Source organism: Oenanthe melanoleuca, chromosome 6, assembly GCF_029582105.1.
Source record: "Oenanthe melanoleuca isolate GR-GAL-2019-014 chromosome 6, OMel1.0, whole genome shotgun sequence".
Lineage (NCBI taxonomy): Eukaryota > Metazoa > Chordata > Aves > Passeriformes > Muscicapidae > Oenanthe > Oenanthe melanoleuca.
This window is the reverse complement of record NC_079340.1, coordinates 4,491,107-4,514,693: the sequence shown is the minus strand read 5'-3', so window position 1 is coordinate 4,514,693 and position 23,587 is coordinate 4,491,107. Positions and strand designations below refer to the sequence as shown.

Here is a 23,587-nt window from a genome sequence, read left to right as displayed (position 1 = left end):
GAAAAACCATTTCTTTCTGCCTTGCAGGTGGTACTGTGAGGGGAAGGAGCTTGAGAACTCACCAGACATTCAGATTATCCAGACAGGAGACCGCCACTCACTGATTATTGTGGAAGCTTTTGAGGAGGACACGGGGCGTTACTCGTGCTTTGCTTCCAACATCTATGGAACTGACTCCACCTCTGCAGAGATCTACATAGAAGGTAATGCTACCAGTGTGGCACAAACTGATGATTGAAACTGCTCACACAGGATTAAGGTACCATTATGTGTCTTGTTTGCCAGCTGTGATAGTTTTGTCATAAAAAAATCATAGCATGAGTCAACACTTTCCATCATTACTAATATCATTATTATTTTCTGTAAAACACTCTTCAGACAAGGGACCAGCCCTCACATTTTATTGTGTTACTTCCCAGAGATTTTATATATCTCACTGCAAGATCCAAGTCTAAAAATATTCAGATTCTGAAACCACCTTGTATTTTTTGTCTGTGGAACCCTACAGAAGTATAAGAAACTAAACTTTGTGTCTAATTCTTATTAATCCCTTTTCCCTAGAGTCATTATTACAAATTGAATGTAGGACAGCTTTCTCTTAACTCTTTCTTGGGACCTTGTAACCAAAATAAATATGCCATCTACTTGCCCAGTAGATCCTGTAAATAAAACAGAATATATATTTTCAGATTTTTTCTTTCTCCTTATGCTTTTTACTATACCTAGTAGGCAGTGGTCTATTTTATTGTATTTATTTTTTACACTTTCTTGGGTAAGATTTGAGATTGAATCCATCATTGTGCTAGAAGGACTATAAACATAAAATAAATACATAGGATTTTTTTTCTTTTTCTCTCAGAGAAGCATACCATGAGCAGCACCACTGAGAGCAGTGGGAGCATTCATAAATTAAAGCACTGCCCTAAAGGTGAATTTCATTCTGCTGTTATTTTTCCTCCACATCTCTAATTTGACAGTGAAAGGACAAATCCTTTTTTAGTATCTGCACTGCCCCTGACATTGCTGGGAGATGTCTGTGCTTGGCAGGGATTTACAAGTTCTCAAGACAGGGCCAGGGTCTGCTTTCACCCAACTGAGAGGATGCTGGGTGGGAGCCATGGCTGATGGAGATGCTCACTGGCAGGAACTGCAGAGAAAATGCAGATTCCAAGCACAGTGAAGGCAGAATCAGAAGTGTAAAATGTCTCAGTAACTGACAGCAGTTAGTAGAGATCTAGGATCTTCACACCATGGTACAAGGCACTAGCTGGAGAATAACAGCTGTGATTCCAGGTCTGTCTCATTTTCCTTTTCATCTGATAGTATCAGGTGTCTGAGAGAAGAAAGCTCTTACCTGATTCACAACAAATATGGACTAAATCATAGTGGCATTTGAAAGAGAACCCCAGGAACACCCAGGTATTTATTCACTCTGGGATGTTCTCCTTACTTCAATTATTATACCTCCTCCCAAATCTGCCTTATCTCAATTATTATCTCTTATTCTGCACCTTGCACAGCATGGAACACTGGTTCACTTCCCTTGCAATGGGACTTTTGTCTGGGCACAGCTTTATAATACATATCCACAGAGTGCTCTACAGGAAATCTGAATAAAGGTTTGTATCATTCATAGAGAAACTCACAAACCGTTCTGCTAAATGATTTTTAATTTTTTTTTCATAGGCATCTCTTCTTCTGACTCTGAAGGTGAAATCATCAAAGACGAAATGGATCAGTAAGTTTCAAATCAATTACATCTTCCATCTTTCTTCCAGTTAAAAAACCCACAAGTGCAGACATTTCAGTCTGCAGCTTCCAACACATTATCATTCTGTTTAGGATTAATTTGGATTGGTTGGGTTGAATTTGGTTTGTGTCCTTGTTTGTTTGCCTTACAGATAGTATGGAACAAATATTTGTTTGTTTTTGTGTCCTCAACTTTAGATTAAGTATTGAAATTTTAATATTAAATATTGATATAAGAAGAAAGATGTTACCATAAAGATTGAAATTCTAAAATTAATTTACTAAAACAAAACCATTTGACTAGATCCATCTTAAATGCTGATTTAAGTGTCTGACTTGGACAAAGAATGTAGTACAATTTCTCACATGAAAATACACAAGGTTTTTAGCAAAATACAGGTAGAGATTGATTATTTAGATTTAAGATAAAGAAAAAAAATGGACATGCACTAGAGTGAAAAGAAATGATGGTATAGAAGACTACTTAATTATAAAAAGAAAATATGTCAGATGTAATCTAAAATCTGGGAAATATTTATTTATTTTTCCTAAATGAAATCCATCCCCTGATGATTTTGAAATTGAATTTTTGATCCAATGCTGTTAAAAATCTTTCAGAATCAAAGTCCTTCTATTAATTAGAAAGGGAGTCAGACTGGTAGAAAACTAAAACAATCAATCTTTTTTTTTTAACTCCTCTGTATGCACAGATTCAACACCAAAAGCAACCAGTGCTTGATAAAAGAGGCCTTAATCAGATGGACTAATGCACCCTGCTGGTCTCTTCCACCACTAAGGAGAATTATACTCATTAGAAATGCCAGTGTTTAAAATGCAAAGAGAAGACATTTGCAGTGTATTTGACTGAAGACCTCAGGCTGACAGCAAATCCTGTTGTATGCAATTTAAACTTCAAAGTTATAAAGTACTCCAGTTACAATTGGTTTATGGACTTGGATAAATGTTAGGGGTTTTGTAAAACTTAAAGTTAAGAAACTCTCAAACTTGGGATGTACTGCTAATTGGGATGAAGTGAAGTTTTCCATTCTAGCTCAGACTTGTACAAAAGTCACAACCTTTTTTTTTTTTTTTTTTCACATTTATCTCATGAGGTGTCCATGCAGGGTTGACCATGATCCTGATCACTTGATGGCATCTCTAAATCACTTACCTCATCAAGTTGTGAGGTAATTTTTTTCTCAGTGCTGCTCTGACATCATAGCAGGATGTCCTCAAATTGTCAGACTATGAAAGACCAGGTTTGGGTACAATAAGAGTGTCTTCATTTTTGCTCAGCTTCCAGCTGTCATCACATGAATCTGAACACCTGTAACTAAAGGGAGTTAATGAGAACAGGAGCTAAAAGAAGCTCAAAAGAGAAATCAGTGATCACAACAGTTGTACCCTCACTCTGAGTAAAGCTTCCTCTGTTTTGAAGGCTAGCTTTCCTGGGGGGACCTCAAACTGAATAAAAAGACCAGCTCTTCACTCTCTGCATTATTTCACCTAGCAATAAAATTAAATTGTATTTCCATATATAATGAAGAGGTGTCAATCTGTACACTAGCAAAATTGATGATATGTTGGTCAGAAAACATGTCTCTTTTTTATTTTTCAGCTTTTAATTATTGAATCTGTATTATTGAATTGTATCCAAGCAAACTGTGGGGATTTCATTACCTTAGAGGCCCAGCTCTTCACAAAATAGAAACTAGCAGTGTCCTCTGTGAAGGCAGCATTCCTTTCTCATGCTGCTCTGAGCTGGTAACAGCCACAGCTGGGTTAATCCAGGCCATTTATTGCATTTGGTGTGGCTGAACCAAGTATGAGATCTTAGAGTGGCCAGATATGCAGGCTGACCTACAAAATGCAGTTTTACCTGGAGTACAGATCAGCTCAGATCAAGCGGAATTCAGTCCCAGGAGTGAGGCTTGGCATGTAACTGAGACAGATGTACCTTAGGGACACACACAGAGCTCTAGCTTTGAGTCAGAGAACTTGTTCTTGGTTAATATTTCACAGCAAACCCAGGCCAGCCAACACCTCTGTGAATGCAGCATCTCCTGCTGTCAGAACTGCAACCAAACATCAAGAAACCTCCAAGGTCCCACCAGCTGTGGTCCAGCCTGTGTCTGTACCTGTCCAGACTGTGTCAACACCAGCTAACCAGGTAGGGGGACACCATGGTGAATTCCAAGGACTAAAAGCAAGCTCTTAATGAAGTGTTTCTCCTGCACTTTGTGACTGAGAAACCCAAATTTTCTAGCATTTGCTTTGCTGTTGAACTTCACCTTTGAGCCTGGAAGCCTTACAGTCCATAGAGGAGAGACCTGCCCCCAAAATAACCTGGAGCACTTGGCCAAGGGCAGGGCACCTTCCTCCCCAGCTGCAGGAGGAGCAAGTGGTTCAGCCAGCACTGGCATCCAGGTGCATCCCAGCAGCTCAGAGAATGCCCAGGATCCAAGTACATCCCAGCAGTTATGGGGCTGCACAGGATCCAGGTGCATCCCAGAAGTTATGGGGCTGCACAGGATCCAGGTGCATTCCACAGCTCTGAGGCTGGAAAAGCACCTGGATGTGCAAGGATCACCCTGCTGGCCTCTCCTCATCCCAAACTGGCTCATCCACTTGCCAGCCTACCATGTTGTCACTTGAAATCTTTTCCTCTCAATGAAACATATTTTAAGCTGAATCCTTTCACTGCTATGTTTACTTTCTATGCAGATAAGTTTGCACATAACATTTTACTTTCCCCATCAAAGGGTTTTGAATTAGCATTACCATGCATTTGGAGCCTCTTTTGTTGCAAACTGACAGCATATTCCCAGCTGTGAATTCTGTCCTGATAGGAAAGAGGAGCCATTCTTACTCAAATCTGAAAAGCTCACCCAGCTTTACAGTCCCTTTTCAAAGTTTACAGCCCAGAATCAGGGGGTAGCCAATAAACAGATACTGAACAGGAGAATTAATGCACATTTACTTCTGATTACAATGAGAACAGAACTAAGCTTCTGCAACACTTTGCTATTTGGAGAGAAGATGCTTGAAGATAATAGTTACCTCTAAAATCACTACTTTAAAATTTTGTTGGCTTATAAGGCACCATCTATGTAATTTGGCTATTTCCTGAGATACTGAATCATTAATTCTGCTGTTCTGGGGCAACTCCTATTGCACTAAAATAAAAAACTATATTAAATCCTCAACCTATATAACAAAGTTTTCCATGAGGAAAACGATTCCATTCTGTTTTCACTAAGTAGGATCAACAGGTTGATATCCCATCTCTGTAAAAGGTTTAGTTTTGGCAAAGGAGAAGAATTATAACATGTGACTTAATATTTCCTTATTAACATTAATAACTATCTTGTAAGTAAAAATTTTTAAAATAAGACTATGACCAAGCAGAAAACATATATTGCCTTGTTGAAGTGTGAAGAAAAGACGTTACAGTACACTGTGCTAAAGCTTTTCCTGCCATGATTAACTGAGTAAGGCAATGAAATAACAACAGCATTTTTGCTGTTATCCCATCCAGGAAGATCACCAGCAGTTGTCCACAACAGAATTTCTGTTCATTGCATTAGGTGTTTTGCTTTGGACTTCATCCACCAAAGTCTCTTTTACATTATTCCAGAAGCACATTTCTCTTGTATATGAAAAAATAATGTCTGTACACCTAAATATCATATTGTGATGTTTTGCAATCTACAGGCTCAAAGCCCCACTAACTATTTGCAAGGACTAGATGGAAGACCTATAATTGCTGCTCCTGTATTTACAAAGGTAATTTCTTCTGTGACATATTTGAAAACTAGAGGCCAGATAACTGTAAAGAGATAATTCAAAATTAGCTCTCAAAAATAATAAAAAAAAAATTTAAAAAAGCTTTTCCTAAGCCATTCAAGTGGCTTTATTAAATCTTACTGAAATCAGTTTTACCTCCAGACCATTAAGACATTTACTGACTGTCTATTCATTTTCTCTATTAGATGTTACAGGATATTTCAGCTTCTGAGGGGCAGCTTGTTGTTTTTGAATGTCGGGTGAAAGGAGCTCCTTCCCCAAAGGTTGAATGGTATAGAGAAGGAACACTGATAGAAGACTCTCCAGATTTTAGGATATTACAGAAAAGTATGTTTCTTGTGTGAAAATATTGTGTCTAATAAAATACAGGCAAGCAAGAAAATTGCTAACATAGCAACACTGTGAATTTCTCATTACAACTGTAATTTTAATTTTCAAATGCAGTCAGAACAGCTGCAATTTTCTTTAAGTCGCTGAAATGCTAAAATTGTGAAAATCCAACAGAAATTCCTTAAATACCATGCTAAACTAAACCCAAGTGAGACAATGGTTCATCATATCTTGATTTCATGTGGATCAGAGTTTCAGAAATTGCTTCAAGACAAAATAAAATTGTGACAATACTGAAAAAAAAAAAAACAAAACTAACCCAAAGCAATTACTTGGAAAATTTATTTTCTCTTCCCAAGTTCCCAACAGTGTTCACATTGTTCAGTGGCTTTGACACACCACTGAGTAAAAGGCCTGGCTGTCTTCACCACCCTTAAACAGAAAACTGGATCAAAAAGAGTATTCCATCACATTTAGAAGGTCAAACTTTATATTTAGTGCCTAAGGAAAAATAAATGTTGGCAAAAATAACTATATTCAATCTAATAATTCTGCTCTTCTCCCCTTTAGAACCACGATCTATGGCTGAACCAGGTGAGGATCATCAAAAGGCTCATAATTTTTTCATTACATAAATGTGGTAATTTAACCTCACAAAATATTAATTATCACAACTTCATTATTTAATTAACATAATTTGTTCTTTTCCCCATGTTCTATAGCTGCTAGGGATATATATTTCACTGTAGACTGGTTCACAAACATGTAATTAGAATTAATCCAGTTGCTTTTGAAGAAAATGCTTCCATTTTGCTTTGACCCACTTTTAACTCTAAATGAGGATCTAAATGAGCTAAAGATTAATAAAATTAATGTATGAGGGTCCCCTGTACTTCTGAGGTCCTGAAGTATATGAGGTGAGGTAGACTGAGCTATTTTTATCCAGTTTACCAGTTAGGGAACATTGCATCAGATGTTTAGCCATGTCAGCCATGCCCTGAGCTCCCTACCAGCGTAACGTGAGAGTACCACATCAGGTGTTCCACCCCTGATATCAGCAAATCCTAAAAATGTGGCTGGATCTGCTGCTATCAAGGCTCAGGGCAGAATGTGGACTACTTCACAAGGTTGGGGTAGAACAGCCTCACAACTTTGATTATTTCTCCACCAGAAATTCACTCTCCTCATTATGCTTTTTGCCAATGAAAATATGAAGCTGCCCTTCTATAGAGGGAAAATTACCAAAGAATTAATTCTTATGGAATACAAACCTCTGTATTCTCCTTGCCCTATCTGAAATGTTTTTATCCCAGAAAGAGTCTTGAAAGAAACTGCCTCTGTCTGAGATTTAGGGATGAAAAAATGGAGCTTCTAGCAGAAGCCACCAGCACTGTTCTGTTACTGTCCTGTGGCATCACTGCTGAGTAATGTGAAGAAGTTTTTAGGGGATAATCAGTTGGGTGCAGTTGTCACAGCCTCATCACCTGCTGCACATTCAGAAGGAATCTGGATTTCCATGCATGCAGTGGTTGGCAGACCTCAGCAGGATAAACTAGATACTATAATGCCCTAAACTAGTTCTGTTATCATACTGCTATAATAAACTATTATTCTCCTATAGTTGATAGCAAACAATCTCTCTGTTGCTATTAGGTTTTCCTTGGTGATGACATCAAACAATCAAGTTTAAGTGTGTTATGGCCTTCTGCAAAAGTACTCAGAGACTATTTATCCTGTAGGGTTTTAGGAAAGTCTATTGCAAAATTGTAGAAAAATAGTCACTGAGTAGGTGAAGAAATTTTATCAGCCCACATTACAATTCACTTTAGATGTTACTGTCCCTCCTGCTCCCAGCTACACAGCCAAACCAAAAGATTTCCAATCCCATCACAATAGGTATTTATTAGCTGGCACTGCCAGACATGTCAGATACTGGTCAGACAGGAATGGCAGAAACCCAGACTGACTTTTCTAATTTTTCCTAGTACAATTTGGCTAGTATATTTTTAGTGCCCATTAGTCATCTTTGCAAAGAAGTCAAAAGACAATTTTCTGTAAGCACAGTTAACACAATCCCCCCATCTGCAAATCTGCACTGGTATTTTTGAAAACAACAGTCCATATGTATGTGTTTTGTATTTCTCCCCCTTACAGAGTGACTCCACTTGAATTGTTCCCAGTCAATTACAATTAATCTGTCAATCTGCAGAGATAAAAATACTTTTATTTTAGTAAGCTGAGAGAGTGGAGCACACTATATATTTTTCCAAATTAAATTTTAATTTTTTAAAGTCTGCACTTCATGTGTTAGGAAAACATTTTCTAATGTTTTCCACACACTGCTGACACCTGTTCTTTGCTTTCATTGGGCATGCTGGAGCACAGAGGGTACCAGCTGCTGCAGACAATGCTGATAACAGCTGCTGCACACAAAGGCTGCCAAAATTGATAATACTAATGGAACTAGAAACAAACTGAGCAAGGTGGAAGACCTTAAGGAAGTCTCCCCAAAGGTAGTCAGGGCTTTGTGTGTTTGTTCACTGCATGTTCACTTTAAGCACTAATCCTGCTCTGATGCTTTGCAGAGGAGATCTGTACCCTCGTTATTGCTGAAGTATTTTCAGAAGACTCTGGCAGTTTCACCTGTACTGCAAGCAATAAATATGGCACAGTGTCCAGCATAGCTCGTCTGACTGTCAAAGGTAAGACTCAGTTTGAGTCCTTTGCTCCCTAGTAAAGACAAGCAGAGCAGGCTGTGATTTAGGCTGCATGCTGTTGACTCCAATGCAGCTCAAGTTCTGGCAATGCTCTTCATAACTAAAAAGTGTGAGAATTCTCTGGGGGAAAAAAAAAATTGCATTTCAAAGATGTAGTTAGTGGAATAACTCACTGGGGCCATGGCTGAAGACCACTGATTGATTCTCCAAACTGGAACAGCATCTCTTTTCCCTTTACTACATTCCTTTCCCAAGGCCAAACAACTCAGTGCAACAGCTGAGATCAGAGTGAGTTTTTGGGGTGTAACTTTTGTGATTTCATTCCACTGTGATTCCTGGCATGGACATATCCCATATTCCTCTTTCAGCAGCTGAAGACAGCAGCAGTGCTGCTGCCCTTCACACAATGAGCTCCATCGACTTCGTGGCCACCGAGCACCAACCTCGCCCCCAAACTCCCTCCAGCCATGGGGCAAATCAAACAGCCAAACCCAAACTGGAAGGAGTTCTTGTGAACCACAATGAACCCAGGTCCAGCTCCAAGGCAGGGCTCCGTGTCCACTTCAAGCTGCCTGAAGATGAAAAGGGAAGTGAATCATCAGAGGATGGATCTGGAGCCACAAACCAAATCAGACCCAACCATTTCCCAGAGAAGATAAATGGACAGCCAATGAAAATCCCAGAGCCAACATCACCATCCAAGGAACCTCCCCCAGTACTGGCTAAACCAAAGCTGTAAGTAAACAGAAGTCTAATTCTCAGGGGCATCACTGATATTATTTAGTTTTTATTGACCATGACACCATTGCACTAGAGCAAAAACTTGGTCTAACTAACCATAATCTTAGAAAACAAAATCTCCAGTGCTAGATTATTTTTTCTGTATATCCCTCTCAGGAAAAGTGATCTCCAATTTAAAAAGGAAAATGTGTTCCCTTTGAAATGTTAGTAATTCCACAATGTTTTCTGCTGGAATCAAAAGGTGAAGAACACTGATCTTACCCAGGCAAAATAAAAGCAAGTTCTTCAAATGTATCTCACTCAGTTCTGGGTAGGAAATATTGCCCAAAGCAGACATTTTCAGTCTTACACACCGTACAGCAACAAGCAAGAACTGTCATCCCAAAGGCCATGCCTCATGACTGTGTGTCCCACAAATGTCATCTTCTCCTAAAACAGATAAAATACTTGGAAATGCCTGATAATGTGAAACCACTTGAACTAAAAAGCACCTGCATGATTGGTGCACTGGGAGCTCAAAGGGAAATCTCAAGAAGTAATGCATTTTTCTTAGAGGACAATTTATGAAATTAACACTGCAGTTTATTAAGAATAAGTATTTTCATAATTTTTTCAACCTCCCACACATAGTTCAACAAAAAGCACACAAACATCTAAATTTCATTTCTTAAACAGGCAGAAGTTTTACCTAAGGGTTCAGGAAGGACTTTATAAAGTAACTCACTGCTACTCTTAAGCAAGGATGTAATTTCATAGCATAAACATTACAAGGAGAAGACAGAACTTACATTCCTTGTAGCAGAGGAAGAACTTGAAGCACAGGGTTTTTTAATTTGTGAAGCCCACACTCACAGCCCTACATACTTTCTGAGCTATAGGGAGTTTAGGAGGGAGGCAGAAGCAGTATTTAAGTACCAATACTTGCATAAAGCAGAATTTCTCTCAGCTTCCCAAAAAAGCTGTTTTACAAAGAACTGCTTTATTTTGCAGATGTGTATATGAAGACCACAAAATCAGGCCCACACAACTACTAATTCTCTAACATTTTACTTTATGAAAGTTTGAAATGTCGGTCTTTAATTTGATTTTTGTTTAGTAAGTCTTTTAACTAAAAGCAAATTATGTTGACTATGCTTTTGATTGGCAGGAGCAGTTGTGGTTGTTCTCTAAATCTAAATTTTCTGCTTTTTATCAGTAGTTATTTAGTACTCCATAGTTTATTACACAATAGTTTTCCATATCCTCTATGTCTTGTCTGGTTTTGGAAGGGAAAAAGCTCTCCTGTCTTTCATGTGTTGTATTTCCATATACATAATAACTAAATAAACTACTTGATAAGACAAAATTATTTTCCTTATTTGCAAAGTAAAAAAAGCTCTGAAAATCTACCTAGCAGATAGCATCTAGAAAAATAACAACTGCAGGGAATGCAAGTCCTCTTGCAATTATGCACTCCTGCCTGTCACTCAATGTCAACACCACCTAAACTAGGTTGGTAATATCTCCAATGATGGATTATTACAAAGCTTTATCAGTCAAAGTGCTGGTTTCACAACCCACTTCAGCAGGAGGTAAATAATGCAACCTGGCTGACAAACACTCATTGAAATGATGATACACCTAAGTTCATTCGTAGCTACACAAACAAAGAGGTACTAAGGCAACTTTATCCATGCTATACCTGAAATATCTTCGAGTAAGATTTGTATTTATATTTCACATGCTAAAATGTAAGAATTATCTTCAGTCAAATAATGTGCAGACAAAAAGCTTTGGTGCCTCTGGCAAAGAAGGGGAGACGAAGGAAAAGGTAATTGTAGTGGCAAACTAATGTAATTCTCTTCTCACAATGCTAGAGAATATGTCATGTAGCATTTTCCTGTCTCTTACTGTATCACAGGACATAGAATTTTTCTCTCTGAATTCACATACAGAAATGCAGCCAAGTGGCTCATTCAGGGCTCATAACCAATTCTGTTCATCTTTACTTTCTGTGCAGTGATCAGAGCCAGTTAAAACAGCTCCACAACCAGGTCTTGCTTGAACAACAGCAGGTGCATCAGGCATCTCTCAGAGAGCTGCCATTCAACAGCACTTTGGTGAATTCTGCCACTTGCCTGTACCAGCAGTGCACCTCGAGCCTGTACAAGCAGAGCTCAGCCGGTGCCTTTGGCTATGGGCGCCCCAAGCAGTTCCTGGCACCAGCGACTCTCCCCCAGGGCAGCCCCTGTGCCAGCTCCTCAGCCACCCTCAGCAGCGCTCCCCAGGCAGCCCAGAGAACAGCCAACATGGAAACCCTCATGGCAAACCCTCCAGCTGCCCCGTCCAGAGCCTCAGGAGGGTTTACAAGCAGAAGTGAGCAGTCTCTAGCGAGCCCTAAAGAAGCCGTGGTGCCTCCATTAACACTTTCCATGGGCAGTGTCAAACAGTTCCAGCCACAGACTGTGACTCCTGCTCCCCTCTCCCCAACGGGACGGATCCAGAACCCAGTAGCTTTCCTCAGTGCTGTTCTTCCTTCTCTCCCCACCACACCATCCACCAATGCCATGGGATTGCCCAGAAGCACACCTGCCACGTAAGTACCAGAAACCACACACACAGAGCATGGACAAACACTCCAAGGGAGCCAGGATGTATTTCTGTTCAGGGGTTCAGGGGGGGAGTCTCTGGAATGCAAGTCTTTTGTAAAATAGAAAAGTGAGTTATTCATCTATTCTGCAACCTTTACATCCAGTAAAGAAAATAACAGATAATTCCTTCTGTAATAAGACAGAATTCAAGATAGAGAAATGTGAGCATACAAACAGATATAGAAGAATGTGGGGGCTCAGAGATTCATAAGACTGTACTAGGGTGAGAAAAGATATTTCATGAGCTTGCAGAATAAGTCACTCCAAGACTCTTTGCTTACACCAGGTATAAAAACATTCATTCCTATTGTAAGCAATGAGTAAAGTTCTAAAGGTACATTATACTGCAAGGTTTTTTTAGTCCAGGTGAACCTTACATAAAGGTATTTTTCAGGTTGCAGTACTTTCTACATTTGAAGTCCCCCAGAAAATCTCAGGAGAGTTAATGGTTTGCATATAAATAGTTTAATTAACAGCCAGCACGATTTCTTTGACAAAATAGCTACCATGGTAGAAGCAAATAAGGATGATGATGTCCTGGCAAGGTGGTGGCCTTAAGAATCTCTTCTTTACTGGTGGAGTTGAAGTAAATTTCCCTTTGTGGGCTGTGTGAACTCTGCATTAGCATGGCTAGCACCTGTACACTGGTACAACTATTTCCCCACAAAACTCCTAATCCCACACATAGTAAGGAATATTTCCCCCTTTTATCAATGGTACAGTTCAAGGTACTGATAGCCACCAGCAAGTCACAATCTCCTGACTATCCTGCTGATACTACACCAACCAATCTGTTATTACAACAGAAAGATGTGTCCCTGTGCCTATAGCATTCACCACTGTGTGTGCCAAAAATGCTGCCTTCAAACCAGTACTGCACTGCTCCTCACAGCCCTCCCAGTGGCCCAGCACAGCCCCATAATTGCCATCATCCCATGGCATGTGCCTGGAAGTCTTCCCATCCTGATCAGCACACAGCATAAAAGCTGTAAGGTCACAGTGAAGGTTTCCACTTGAGCCAGCTCAAGCCTTTGGTCTGCTTCCACAATGCTGCAAGGGCAAGCAAAAATCAGCTGCAGCTGTCAGCAGTCCCCTTCCACCCCTTCAGAGCTGGGGCACAAGTGCTCAAGGGCTGTTCTCTTTGCATTAATGACACTTCACTTCCACAGCGTGCTTTCCTTTTCTCACTGCTGAACAGGCATGGCCACACAAGTAATCACAATATGCCTGCCAGGCAGACAATTAGTTAAATATGTTTCCTTCATTTCAGCTTTCCTGGGTCCCAGCCCAGAGCTGAACTCCCACACAGCTAGTGCTCCTTTTGCTGAAATTCAAATCTTGACCTCAGCATGGGAGAATCTTAGCAGGGCACAAAAGGTCAGGGAGGAGCCTGAACAGTGTCTGTGATATCTGTAAATACCTATGTTCTTTTTGGTATTATCAATGACAGTAATTCTGTCAAAGGAGTGAGAGCTCAGTGTCTGCAGAACAACACAAGGGTGATACCTTGCAAAGCAATCACCAGTTATGCCTTTACCTAGAGCCTGTTATCAAGATCCCAACATCTGCTCTAGTAAATCACCAGAATACTGCACACTCCAGTAATGCACTCTCACAGTCTCCTGAGTCTCATTTAAGAATTGAACTATTTTCCATAAAATAAAACCAAAAATAGCTCTCTATGTTAGGTGAGAGAAATTAAAGTAGTAAAGTTCATGGAAAGAGTAAATGATCAATTAAGAGGAGAGATAAAGATCAATGAGAAATTGTATTAACTTTTAAATGATTGCCTGTTACCAGTCAAATGTACACATTGTACACCTAAGGTAACACCTACACCAATTTCTTTAACATTTCCTGTGACATCATTATTGCAGGATAAATATAAACAGAACTTAGATGCTTATTGTAGCATTACAACCCTTATTTATTTAAGATGTGTGTTTTTAATTTCTACTGCATGAGAATGGGATGCCCCATTGAGATAGTACCAAAACCAAATCACATCCTGCATTGTGCTTTGGCTTCTATGTAAATCAATAATAGGTTCCACCATAACATATCATATCATACAGGTGACAATATATGTACACTGGTTGCTGCATGTTAGTATCAGAATTTTCTTTTAATAGCCCAACCCAGGGATTAACAAAGAAAAACCTGAAGCCTCTACCATTAGCAACAGAAGATTCTATCCGGGAAAACAAAGCTGCACTTGTAAAGGACCTGGAAAGAAAACTGCATTTCAGAGAGGATGCTAATCAACCAAGTGGCCAGCAGGTAAGAAAATCGAGTATTAGTAAAATAAATTTCACTCATGAACAAGACATATTTGATGATGATGTGGAAAAAAGGTGCTTGTGTGGGGGAGCTGCTACACTACTTTGTAGGGGGAGCTTTTGGTTTGGAATAGCAAACTGGAGCTTTAAACAAAGCATGGAGGATGCAGCTGTAGAAAATTTACTTTGTGACTAAGTAGAATTTTTCATTTCTGGTCATCTCAAAGGCTGGTTAAAATGTGAAATTTTATTTTCATGGAAGCTTCTGGACATTGGCTTTTACTTTTTTGCTTTACAAGCTGCTCAATTCATTGCACACACACATTCATACACTCTATCTTTTAAAACAAAGAGTAAATTAACAAAACAGTTGAGGATAAGGTTTTTGTTTTTCTTCTGGTTGAACTAAAAGGGCTTTCAATTTTTTAGCATTAAACCCATTTTTCCAAATTTCCAAACTTATATGAATTGACAGGGACTTCTTGGAGACCCTTATTATAAGAATTCAGCAAAATAAAAAAAAACCCTTTCAAAGTTCAAGGAATAAAATATCAATTCACTCTTAACTGGGATAGATAAATGCACTGGATCTGTGCACTGTGTATGAAATTAAAGATATAAAAAATAAGACAGTATTTAGAGGTTGAAATGGCTGTAAACCAGATTCAAGCACAGCAGGACATGCTAAGGACTGTTAGGTAGCTGCTCTGCCTGCAGGTGTTTATTCTTCTCTCACCTTGGCCATGGAGCCCTCCATAGTTGTCCCACCAGCCCAGGTTTAACAGTAAATCAAGGTTTGCCCTCATCTGTGGTCAACCAAAGAGGTTTTCCCAACATCCACCAGCCCTTCTGACAGAGAACATGCAGAGAGAAGCAAAACACCACCGAGGCTCTGGAGCAAAGTCCCCTCTGTGGACAACTGCAGTGTAATCCCTGGGGGTTTTTAACTTTGCTGCTGACCTTTCCTTCTGGCAGACCACACTGCCAAAGCACTTTGAGTAAAACAACTGGCAAGAAGAACGTTTTGCAGATGAATCACAAGTGTCACAATTTGTACTCGCTATGCTAGTAAGACAAATTATTTGGAGAGCTACTGTGAAATACCAGTCAGTCTTTGGAGTGAACTGCATGATAACCCCTTTAGAAACAATGATCACTACCAGTGTCAAAGTTATCTGCTGACAGCAAAAGTTATTTATACACTTACTTGCTGTTCTGCATGAGACCAAACCCAAATTTGATTCTCCAATTCCTCAAACACTGAAAAAGTTCAAAGCTGGCACTTCTCTAATTGTTACAATAGTTAGAATGCCAATGGCAATGCACTAAATCAAGACAAGTTTCCTCATTTTCCTCTCAATTCCCAACTTTAATCCCTTCTGGTTTTACTCTTCTCATCTGAGAAAAGCCTGCTCCAGCAAATTCAAGCCTGAGTCTTCTCCTCAATGAAGGCAGTGATTATTTCAACAGATGACAGGATGAAGAGTATTTTCCAAAATTCCTATTGCTTTACATTATATAGATCAATCAACATCATGAGAATAATATGCTGGAGTGCTGGATTCACACCCATATGTTTTGTCCTGTTCTTTCTTCTCACAGTTAACACAGAATTAAAAAAGAGACATTTTCATTCCACACATAGAATATCTGTATTAAATCAATTACTGTAGTGGCAGGGAAGGGCTTACTCTCTCATAAATACAAATGCAAGTCTCCTCTGTGTGAGAGATCACTGCATAATGGAGTACAGCATCCAGTAAGAATCTCAGTTGTTGGTTTCTTTGTATTGTCTATGGGCTATTTTAAAAATTCCTTCTCATAAAAATGTGTCCTCTAGCATATTTTTATTTAGAGCATTGTACTGGGACACCACATTTCAGTATCAGAGCTCATTCCTATTTATAATACCTGCAGAGCATGCAGGGATCATCCAGAACAAATGCTGCAGATGACAAGCCTGTGCCTTAAAGTCCTGATATTGTCCTGTATTACTACATAAAGGGCAGTAATGAACAGGAGGGATTTGCATTCTGGATTTATTATCTAAAACTGACTTCCTTATGAAAAATGCTTAGCTCACAAGAGGAGATTTTCCTAAGTGTCAGCATTATGCTGTCAGCATGATATCTGATAATCCAGATGTACTCCTTCTGTTTCATCCAGTACATCATTCATCACCAACAATAAAGAAACCCAGGATCAGAACATAGTTAGAAATTTTGCTGATGCTGCATGAGACAGAACAGATTAGTCTCTGGGTTTCCACAGCTCTGATGACCAGGAGGTGCTGACAGAAATATAAATATGACTTTGCCAAGACTGTAACTGCAACTTTGATCAAGTACATGCAATAACAAGCTGTCATTTTTACCAGAAAAAGCCATAATACCCATCATTCCTGCAGATGGTGGCAAGCTCTAGTGCCAGGTGAAATTTCACAATGAGGAGTGCTGAAAAAAAATATGATTCAGTTACACCCAAACATCTTCAGTCAGATTTGCTCAGTTCTTTCAAACAAAAGGCACATCAAGGGCTCTATGCAATCACAGGAAGATGTCAGGACAAACCCCAAGACAGGTAAACTTGACTCAGTGTCTTCCTTGGCTTGAAGACAATCAAATCCATAACTCTGAACTCCCATAAGGACAGACTTCACTCCTTGCCAGTGGGTACATGTTGTGTTGGTGTTGTCCCAAGTTTCTGAAATAATTAAGCATTCTTTAACAGCAGGAGAAAAATCTAGAGATTCCAGCTTTCAGAACAGCTTCTCTAACAGGTGACCTGAGCTAGAAAAGGTAAAAAGTTAGTTAGGTGATAGAAAATCACCTTGTCCACCTCCAAGGATAAAACTTAAGACTTTCAGGCACCAAGAAAGGGCCCTCAATTAGCAGGACATTTCAAAGAGCACCTCAGCTCAATGATCAGGGTCCTCTGGGGCAGCAGTTAGAATTTTTTCTTCCCAGTTGTGATGGAGAGAAGGAACAGAGAAATAAAAAGAGAATCACTCTTCTGCCCAGAAATGAGGACAAAGAACACCTGCATTCTTGTCCTTGCTGTAGTGGATGTTTCAGTATTTCTGCCAAGTGAGAGGACAAGAAGGACAAAGAAGATCCCCATCCACTCCTCTCCCCCCCCAGAATGTTTTACTGGCACAAAGCTTGGAGCTGTCTCTTGGAGACTGAGATTGAAGTGCTGTGAGACCAAGCATCCAAGTCTCATAACCCCAGTGAGTGTCAGGTAACTGCACCACTTTCTGGAAGGAGAGCACAGCCAGTGTTACCTCCACTTCCCAAAATCTGCCAGTCTAGCCCACTGGGTCTTTCATCTGCCCTACAAGTAAAATATCTCAGTAATGTTCACTTAGAATGCATTAGAAACAAAAATATGTGTGGGGAGAAAAGAAAAGAAGGAGACTTTGGCAAAAGCAAAAATATAAGTGTATAATGGAAACTAATTATTTTCCCTTGGTACTTGAAAACATTCACAGGCTTCACCAATATAAATAAATCCATAAATATTTCCTCTGTTAACAAAGGAAATTCAACTTTACAGGCAAAAATTAGAAATTAATGATATTATCTCCTCAACATTTTGTTATAGAAACAATATAAATTACAAAAATGAGGTAATTAAAACTCAAAATCCTGTATGGTAATAAAACCAAATTAATCACCCATGCAACAATAAAGGAAAGTAGAGTTAAATATTGGGGCCTGGTCTATACATTTTGGTTATAAGAACTACAAACCAAGCTAACATATCTGTCATTTACTATGAAGAATATAATGTGGCAATGCTGATTGGTTGTGTCTTATGCAAGACTCAGACAGCAGCCTTATTTTTAGTACAAAGACAAAACCTCCAGCTGTTTAGAAAATCATGCTCAGCCCTCACATGAATATTCTTTACCTTTGCTAGAGAATACTTGATAAGAAATTTCAGAGCAGAAGAGATGCATGGTTTGTCCAAAAGCTTTCAGATCACTAAAAGCCAAAGCCATGTGCAGATCCCAACTCATCATATGGCCCTGACACCAGTAACAGCTCAGCACTGATCCTACAGAACCATCCCCTTGCAGTTCCACAGTGAGCCCCCAGTCCCAGAAAGGCCCAGAACTCTGTTCCCAGGGCACAAAAATTACACTTCGTTCAATCACCCCAGAAATCTGGCTCCAAATCAAGCTCCACATCATCTCTCAAAGGTCAGCAAATTAAGGGAACTTTAGACTAAGGATGGGAATTTGACCAAAGACTCCCCACAGAAGCTTGTCTGCTCTGTACTAGAAATGAAAAATTATTGAAGAATCTGACCAAGACAAATTGATATTAAAATGTATAAACTACTTGTAATTGTGGCAATGAACTTGTGGCTGTCTTAGACCTAGATCTAATCAATAAAGGAGAGAGAACCCAAACTAATTAGGAGATTTCAGTCAGAGTAGCCCAGACTAGGCTGTGAAGTTAAGGAGTGCTGGAAACAGATGCTGATATGCAATACATGCCACTTTCTTAGATAAACTGTTATATGGATTTAGAATAATTCTGCCAAAAAGGCAATCTAGTAAAAGTTACAAAACTGGGATTAAATTGGGAAATTTGTCTAGCATTGGCAACAGAATTGTTTTTATATAGTATATGAGAATCAACATTCCAGATACTCCCCTACTTTCTGTTTGTGGTAATTTCCATGAGTTACTCTGCCAACATCAGATTATTTTGATTCTACAAGGTTCTACTAACTGTTAGTATGTATATTCCCTAAGACCTGAATCCTGCTGAAGATAAATTGGAACTACAACAGATGCAGGATTTTAGAACTCCTATTCATACACAAAGGTGTTTAGAATCTAACAGGAATTACTACACTCTATGCAATTCCCCTTTTCTGCCAAAAATGTTCACAGTCAGCAGAAAGGCCCAGGAGTTAAATTCCTTGACAAGATCTAGGAGACCATGATCCAGCTCTCTGCTCTGTCACAGATTTTTTGTGTTACCTTCAGCTTCTTCAGGCCTCCATTTCAGGTAAAATGCAGGTCACAGCCATGCCCTGAAGGGTGCTGTGCTCTCAGATTGTTAAAAATGATGGTGATGGGGCAAAACATCCATCACAGAGACAAAATGATGTGAACCTGTACCTTTGGCAAGACTGGCAGTGAGAGAAGATTTAGTTTGTTGGGCAGGACAAAGTACAACCACCCACCAGCAGCCTACAACAATATTGCCAAGGCAGAGCAAAGGCAAGCAGAAGGAAGGGTGCATTTCACTTCTCTATCTGCCACAGAGTTCCACTAGAACAAAAACCACTTCAGATACATATTCAGCACATTTCCTGGCTTTGCTTTGGCCAGTTTTAAGTCTTTTACCCTTCAAACTACACTGTGACAATATTAATACAAGCACCATTTTGCACACTAAACAATGTGCATTAGATGTAGGAGAAATAGTCAGGTTTTCAAAGCTGCAATCAACTCAGCCTATACAGATAAATATATACAATTATAGAAATATTATATACATTATACTTTGTACAGAGCATTACACCACTGAACAGGAGCTTGAATTCATAGCTGGTAGATACAATAATTTTAAATATCTGGCTACAGTATTGAACAAGTGTGTGAATTACTGCCTGTAAAAGTTTCATGTCCTGGGAAAGCTGCCAAAAAAGGAGCTGCAATGCTACATTTTCGATTCCAAACCAGGTTTCAAGCCTTGTACTCTTTCCCTCAGTCTCCTCAGTATGCTGAACTGCAGCCTAGTTTTAACCCTGTACCCCGTGGCTACATGGGCTTGTTCTTTGTGTGACACTTACGAAACACTTGTCTGAACCACAACAACAACACTTTGCCCCACACTGCTTTTGTAATCACATTCAGGAATAGGATTATGGCTTCTGTTACAAAAACAGTTCTTCAGAAAGCCATATTAACAACTCCTTTCTGCTCTTGCTAATCCTAAAAGGAACCTACCAAACAAGCAACAACCTCCAAGATTATACTCTGCATACAGAAGTGTATTCTCACTTTTTTCAGAGATTTCTGCTCTTTATAAGAAGTTTGGTGTAGCACCTTCAGCCTCTGAATGCTGGAGTTTTCACAGCAAAGTTAACTTGGTCTTGTTGGTTTGGTTGTAAATTTACACAAGCATATATATGCACACAGAACAGGTTTAGAAAAGCAAAGACTGAAGTATGAGGGCAACACACAGGAAGCAGGGGCTGTGGGAACCCTGACTTCAATGTTTGCTAATTTAAAATGTATTTTTGAATGTAACTCCTTTGAAAGAGCAAACTCCTGCAGTCAGCCTGCATGCTTCCCTGCCAGAGATTTGCATTTGTACAAGGACACTTGGGGCTTCCATGGGCAGGGAAGCAGCTGCCAGCAATGGCAACCTGGTGCTGATGGTGCAGCAAAATGCTTTTGTTTTCACCAAATGCTACTTTTGTACCTCTTTCTGTGTATGCACATGCATCCAGGGTCACATGCAAAGAACAGGGGAGAAAACCTGTCCATTATGAACTCCAAAGGGTCCCATTAAGTGCATTCCTTCCTCAATTGTATTTTTTTCTGCACGCAGACATTTGAAAAGGAACAAGTGTCCATATTTCTTAATGAAATAGTTTCTAAGAAGTTAATATCCTCAGCACATCAGCCAGGAAAAAATTTATACATTGCATTCACAGAAAACTTTTTAGGATCTAAAGCAGACACAAGGTTAATTGAGTTATTTACAACTTGAAAATAATTGCTCTAACTTTTATAGTTGGTTGGTCACTTAAGACAGATCTGCACTTTTGGGGTAGAGGAAAAAAAAAATGTTAATTGTCTCTATCAGCATTATTTGATTTCATCTGTAGGCCATCATGGCTACAGCAACCCTATGCTATTAATTTCTTATACCATGACTTCTTTTGGACAGCAATGATTCTAGAAAAAAAATCCACATGAAAAACTGCTGACTAAACGCAGCTATCTATAAACAATACTGGACTGTGCCATCAGCCTGTAATATTTCAAAATTTAACCCCATTCTGCAGCATTTTGTTCTGCAGTCAACACCTTCACATTAATGTGATGCCATGAAAGTGTCACGGCAGTGCCTTTCCAGCCCCATTAATTCCCTCTGCTGCAGCAGCCACTCCCTGGTTCTTACAGGATCCTGCCTTCCTAGAAGGCACAGGCTGTTCCCAGTATCAAGGGTAAAACACTGATTGCTTAACTTTCCCTTGGAACACAGGAACCAGTTCTTGCCACCTACACAGGTAAATGATCCATTTGGTAGGGGAGAAATCAGAGCAACTCCAGTTCTACACTGCCTTTAATGAGATAACAATTTGATCCATAAAGCAATGTGCTGAGAGCTGCTGCCTGAGAGAGCAAAGCTGGAGGAGATGAAACTCAATCGGGCTGTTTGGTGCTGCCCAGCCCCCCGAGGAGGGGCTGTACCAGCTGTGCCTGGCTCCCAGCCTCTGGCACGGCTCACCCTGGCACAGGGCACCAGCTCAGAGCTCTGCTTGGCACAGCTGGGCTCCCAGGACAGTGGCAGAGGGCAGAGTGGGGGAAGGTGCTAAAGGTAAGGAAGGGACCTGGAGGGGAATGAACAGCCCTGCAGCATCACAGAACAAGAGACCAGTGCAAGGAGCAGCAACTTCCTTCACCAAATTCCTTTCCTACCTACTCCTACCATAGCTAACCTTCAAACAACCTCCCCAACATAGACATTTTAGGTGAAAACTTACAACATCTACAGCTCCTAAATCAGAGACCAGGTGTTCATTCCACCATAGCAATGTCCAACTTTTTCTAATTGTAGCTGCCACATTTTCCTCCTCTCTCCCCCAAGCCTTACAAACCCCTGTCTCCTCAAAACTCTTCTGTAAAATCTAAACTTTTGGCCACTTCTGTCTCCTTGGTCTCCTGAAGAAAGCAGAAAAGTTTGCCAGCTAAAATTTTTTGCTGTTGCTCCATCTTTACTCCCTTTTATCTGGAAACTGTTGGTCAAGGGCATGACCAGCAGTAAGATGGAATGGCTAAATGATCAGAGATGTATTACATTCAGAAATAGGTTCATGGCTTCTATTAAAAACAGTTTTTCAGAAAGCCACATTAACAACTCCTTTCTGTTCTTGCTAATCCTAAAAGAAAACCTACCAAACAAACAAAAACCCCCAAGATTATACTCTGCATACAGAAGTGTATTCTCACACATATTATATGCCAGTGTTCTGGCATATCTGCTGGTTCTTTAATTAACTTACTATAAGATTTCAGACAAGAAGCATTTTCTGAACCTTGTTTTTTCAGCAAATTGAATATATCTAAGGACTGATTACACCCTTATTTACTACTTGTTGGCTTCTAAAATTCTGTTTTCAAAAGAAGCAGGAATGCAAACTCTGGGCTTAAAACCTGCACAAATCCAGGTCTGAGCAAAGTGATTTTTTTTCTATGGGCAACACAAGATTTCCCCCCAAAAAAGGCAGTTTGTAATGACTCAAAAGCAAGGAGCTCTTGCAGGTGTGCAAGAGTGCAGGGGGCAGAGTGTGCTACCTGAGAAGTCCATCCAGGGGTGGCTGCAGTGCTCCACCATGCCCAGGACAAACACTGTTTTGGAGGCACAAACTGAAGCTGGCTCTTGCTCTGAGACTTCACAAGTCACAGCAAGAGACATTTGGTCAAATGCCTCCTGGTCTAGACAGGAGATTTCCTCATGCAAAACAGCTAAGTGATAAGAGGTTTCTAATTGAATTCAGGGGATCAGGAGAAAGTTCATAATCACATTGAACTATCTGGAAATGTTAATTTATGTAGGAATATGCTGGGTTTATTGCATAATTTAATCTTCTAAGAATTTCAATTTAACATATTTTGCATTCTCAGTTACACCAGCTAGAAATCTGTCCAAGTTTAACCTGAAGTCAATTACTCTGAAAATAATTCCCTTTCTTCCTAATTTTCTCTTTTAGTTGGTATAGTTTTCCTTATTTAATTACAAACTAAAATATACAACATTAATTTCTATAATTAGCAGGCAACAAATATTTGAACGCAAAACCCTCAAAAATTTGGTATGTTTTAATGATTTCTTTTGATCAACAGTGTGCAAGAGTATAATTATTTTTGACAGGGACTTAGAGGAGTTATGTGTCTGATTTCTTTGGCTGCCTGTGAAAAAACTCAGTGTCACTGCACTGCAAACCAAATTCAGACAGTTTCAGGACATCCTAGGTTTACTTAGGCTTTTTTATTTTCACTTGTACATTAGTCTAGAGGTGCCAATGGCTACAAATAGCCAGACATGACTGGTTTTGCTGAGGCCTGTGCCTCTCTCAC

General features: G+C 39.6%; 1 protein-coding gene and 1 long non-coding RNA gene across 5 annotated transcripts in view; one reads left to right on the top strand and one right to left on the bottom strand.

The window, feature by feature from the left end:
• Positions 1 to 23,587, top strand: part of MYPN (myopalladin) — a 63,891-nt gene that overhangs the window by 31,587 nt on the left and 8,717 nt on the right. For 2 of the 3 annotated variants that reach the window (XM_056495296.1, XM_056495294.1), the window contains exons 3-12: positions 28 to 203; positions 1,687 to 1,738; positions 3,772 to 3,919; positions 5,464 to 5,535; positions 5,742 to 5,883; positions 6,457 to 6,480; positions 8,472 to 8,588; positions 8,972 to 9,338; positions 11,344 to 11,919; positions 14,107 to 14,254. In XM_056495296.1, the coding sequence (XP_056351271.1) occupies positions 28 to 203; positions 1,687 to 1,738; positions 3,772 to 3,919; positions 5,464 to 5,535; positions 5,742 to 5,883; positions 6,457 to 6,480; positions 8,472 to 8,588; positions 8,972 to 9,338; positions 11,344 to 11,919; positions 14,107 to 14,254 (1,822 nt within the window). The remainder of the gene's footprint in view (positions 1 to 27; positions 204 to 1,686; positions 1,739 to 3,771; positions 3,920 to 5,463; positions 5,536 to 5,741; positions 5,884 to 6,456; positions 6,481 to 8,471; positions 8,589 to 8,971; positions 9,339 to 11,343; positions 11,920 to 14,106; positions 14,255 to 23,587) is intronic. The other variant, XM_056495297.1, reaches the window with a different exon arrangement.
• LOC130255040 (uncharacterized) lies at positions 107 to 22,893 on the bottom strand. Of its 2 annotated transcripts, none has more exons than XR_008840849.1 (3): positions 22,805 to 22,893; positions 2,921 to 3,082; positions 107 to 192 (listed from the first exon to the last, which is right to left on the bottom strand). It is a non-coding gene; the product is annotated as an uncharacterized LOC130255040 (long non-coding RNA). The 2 variants fall into 2 exon arrangements; XR_008840850.1 differs by having other exon boundaries at positions 2,921 to 3,076.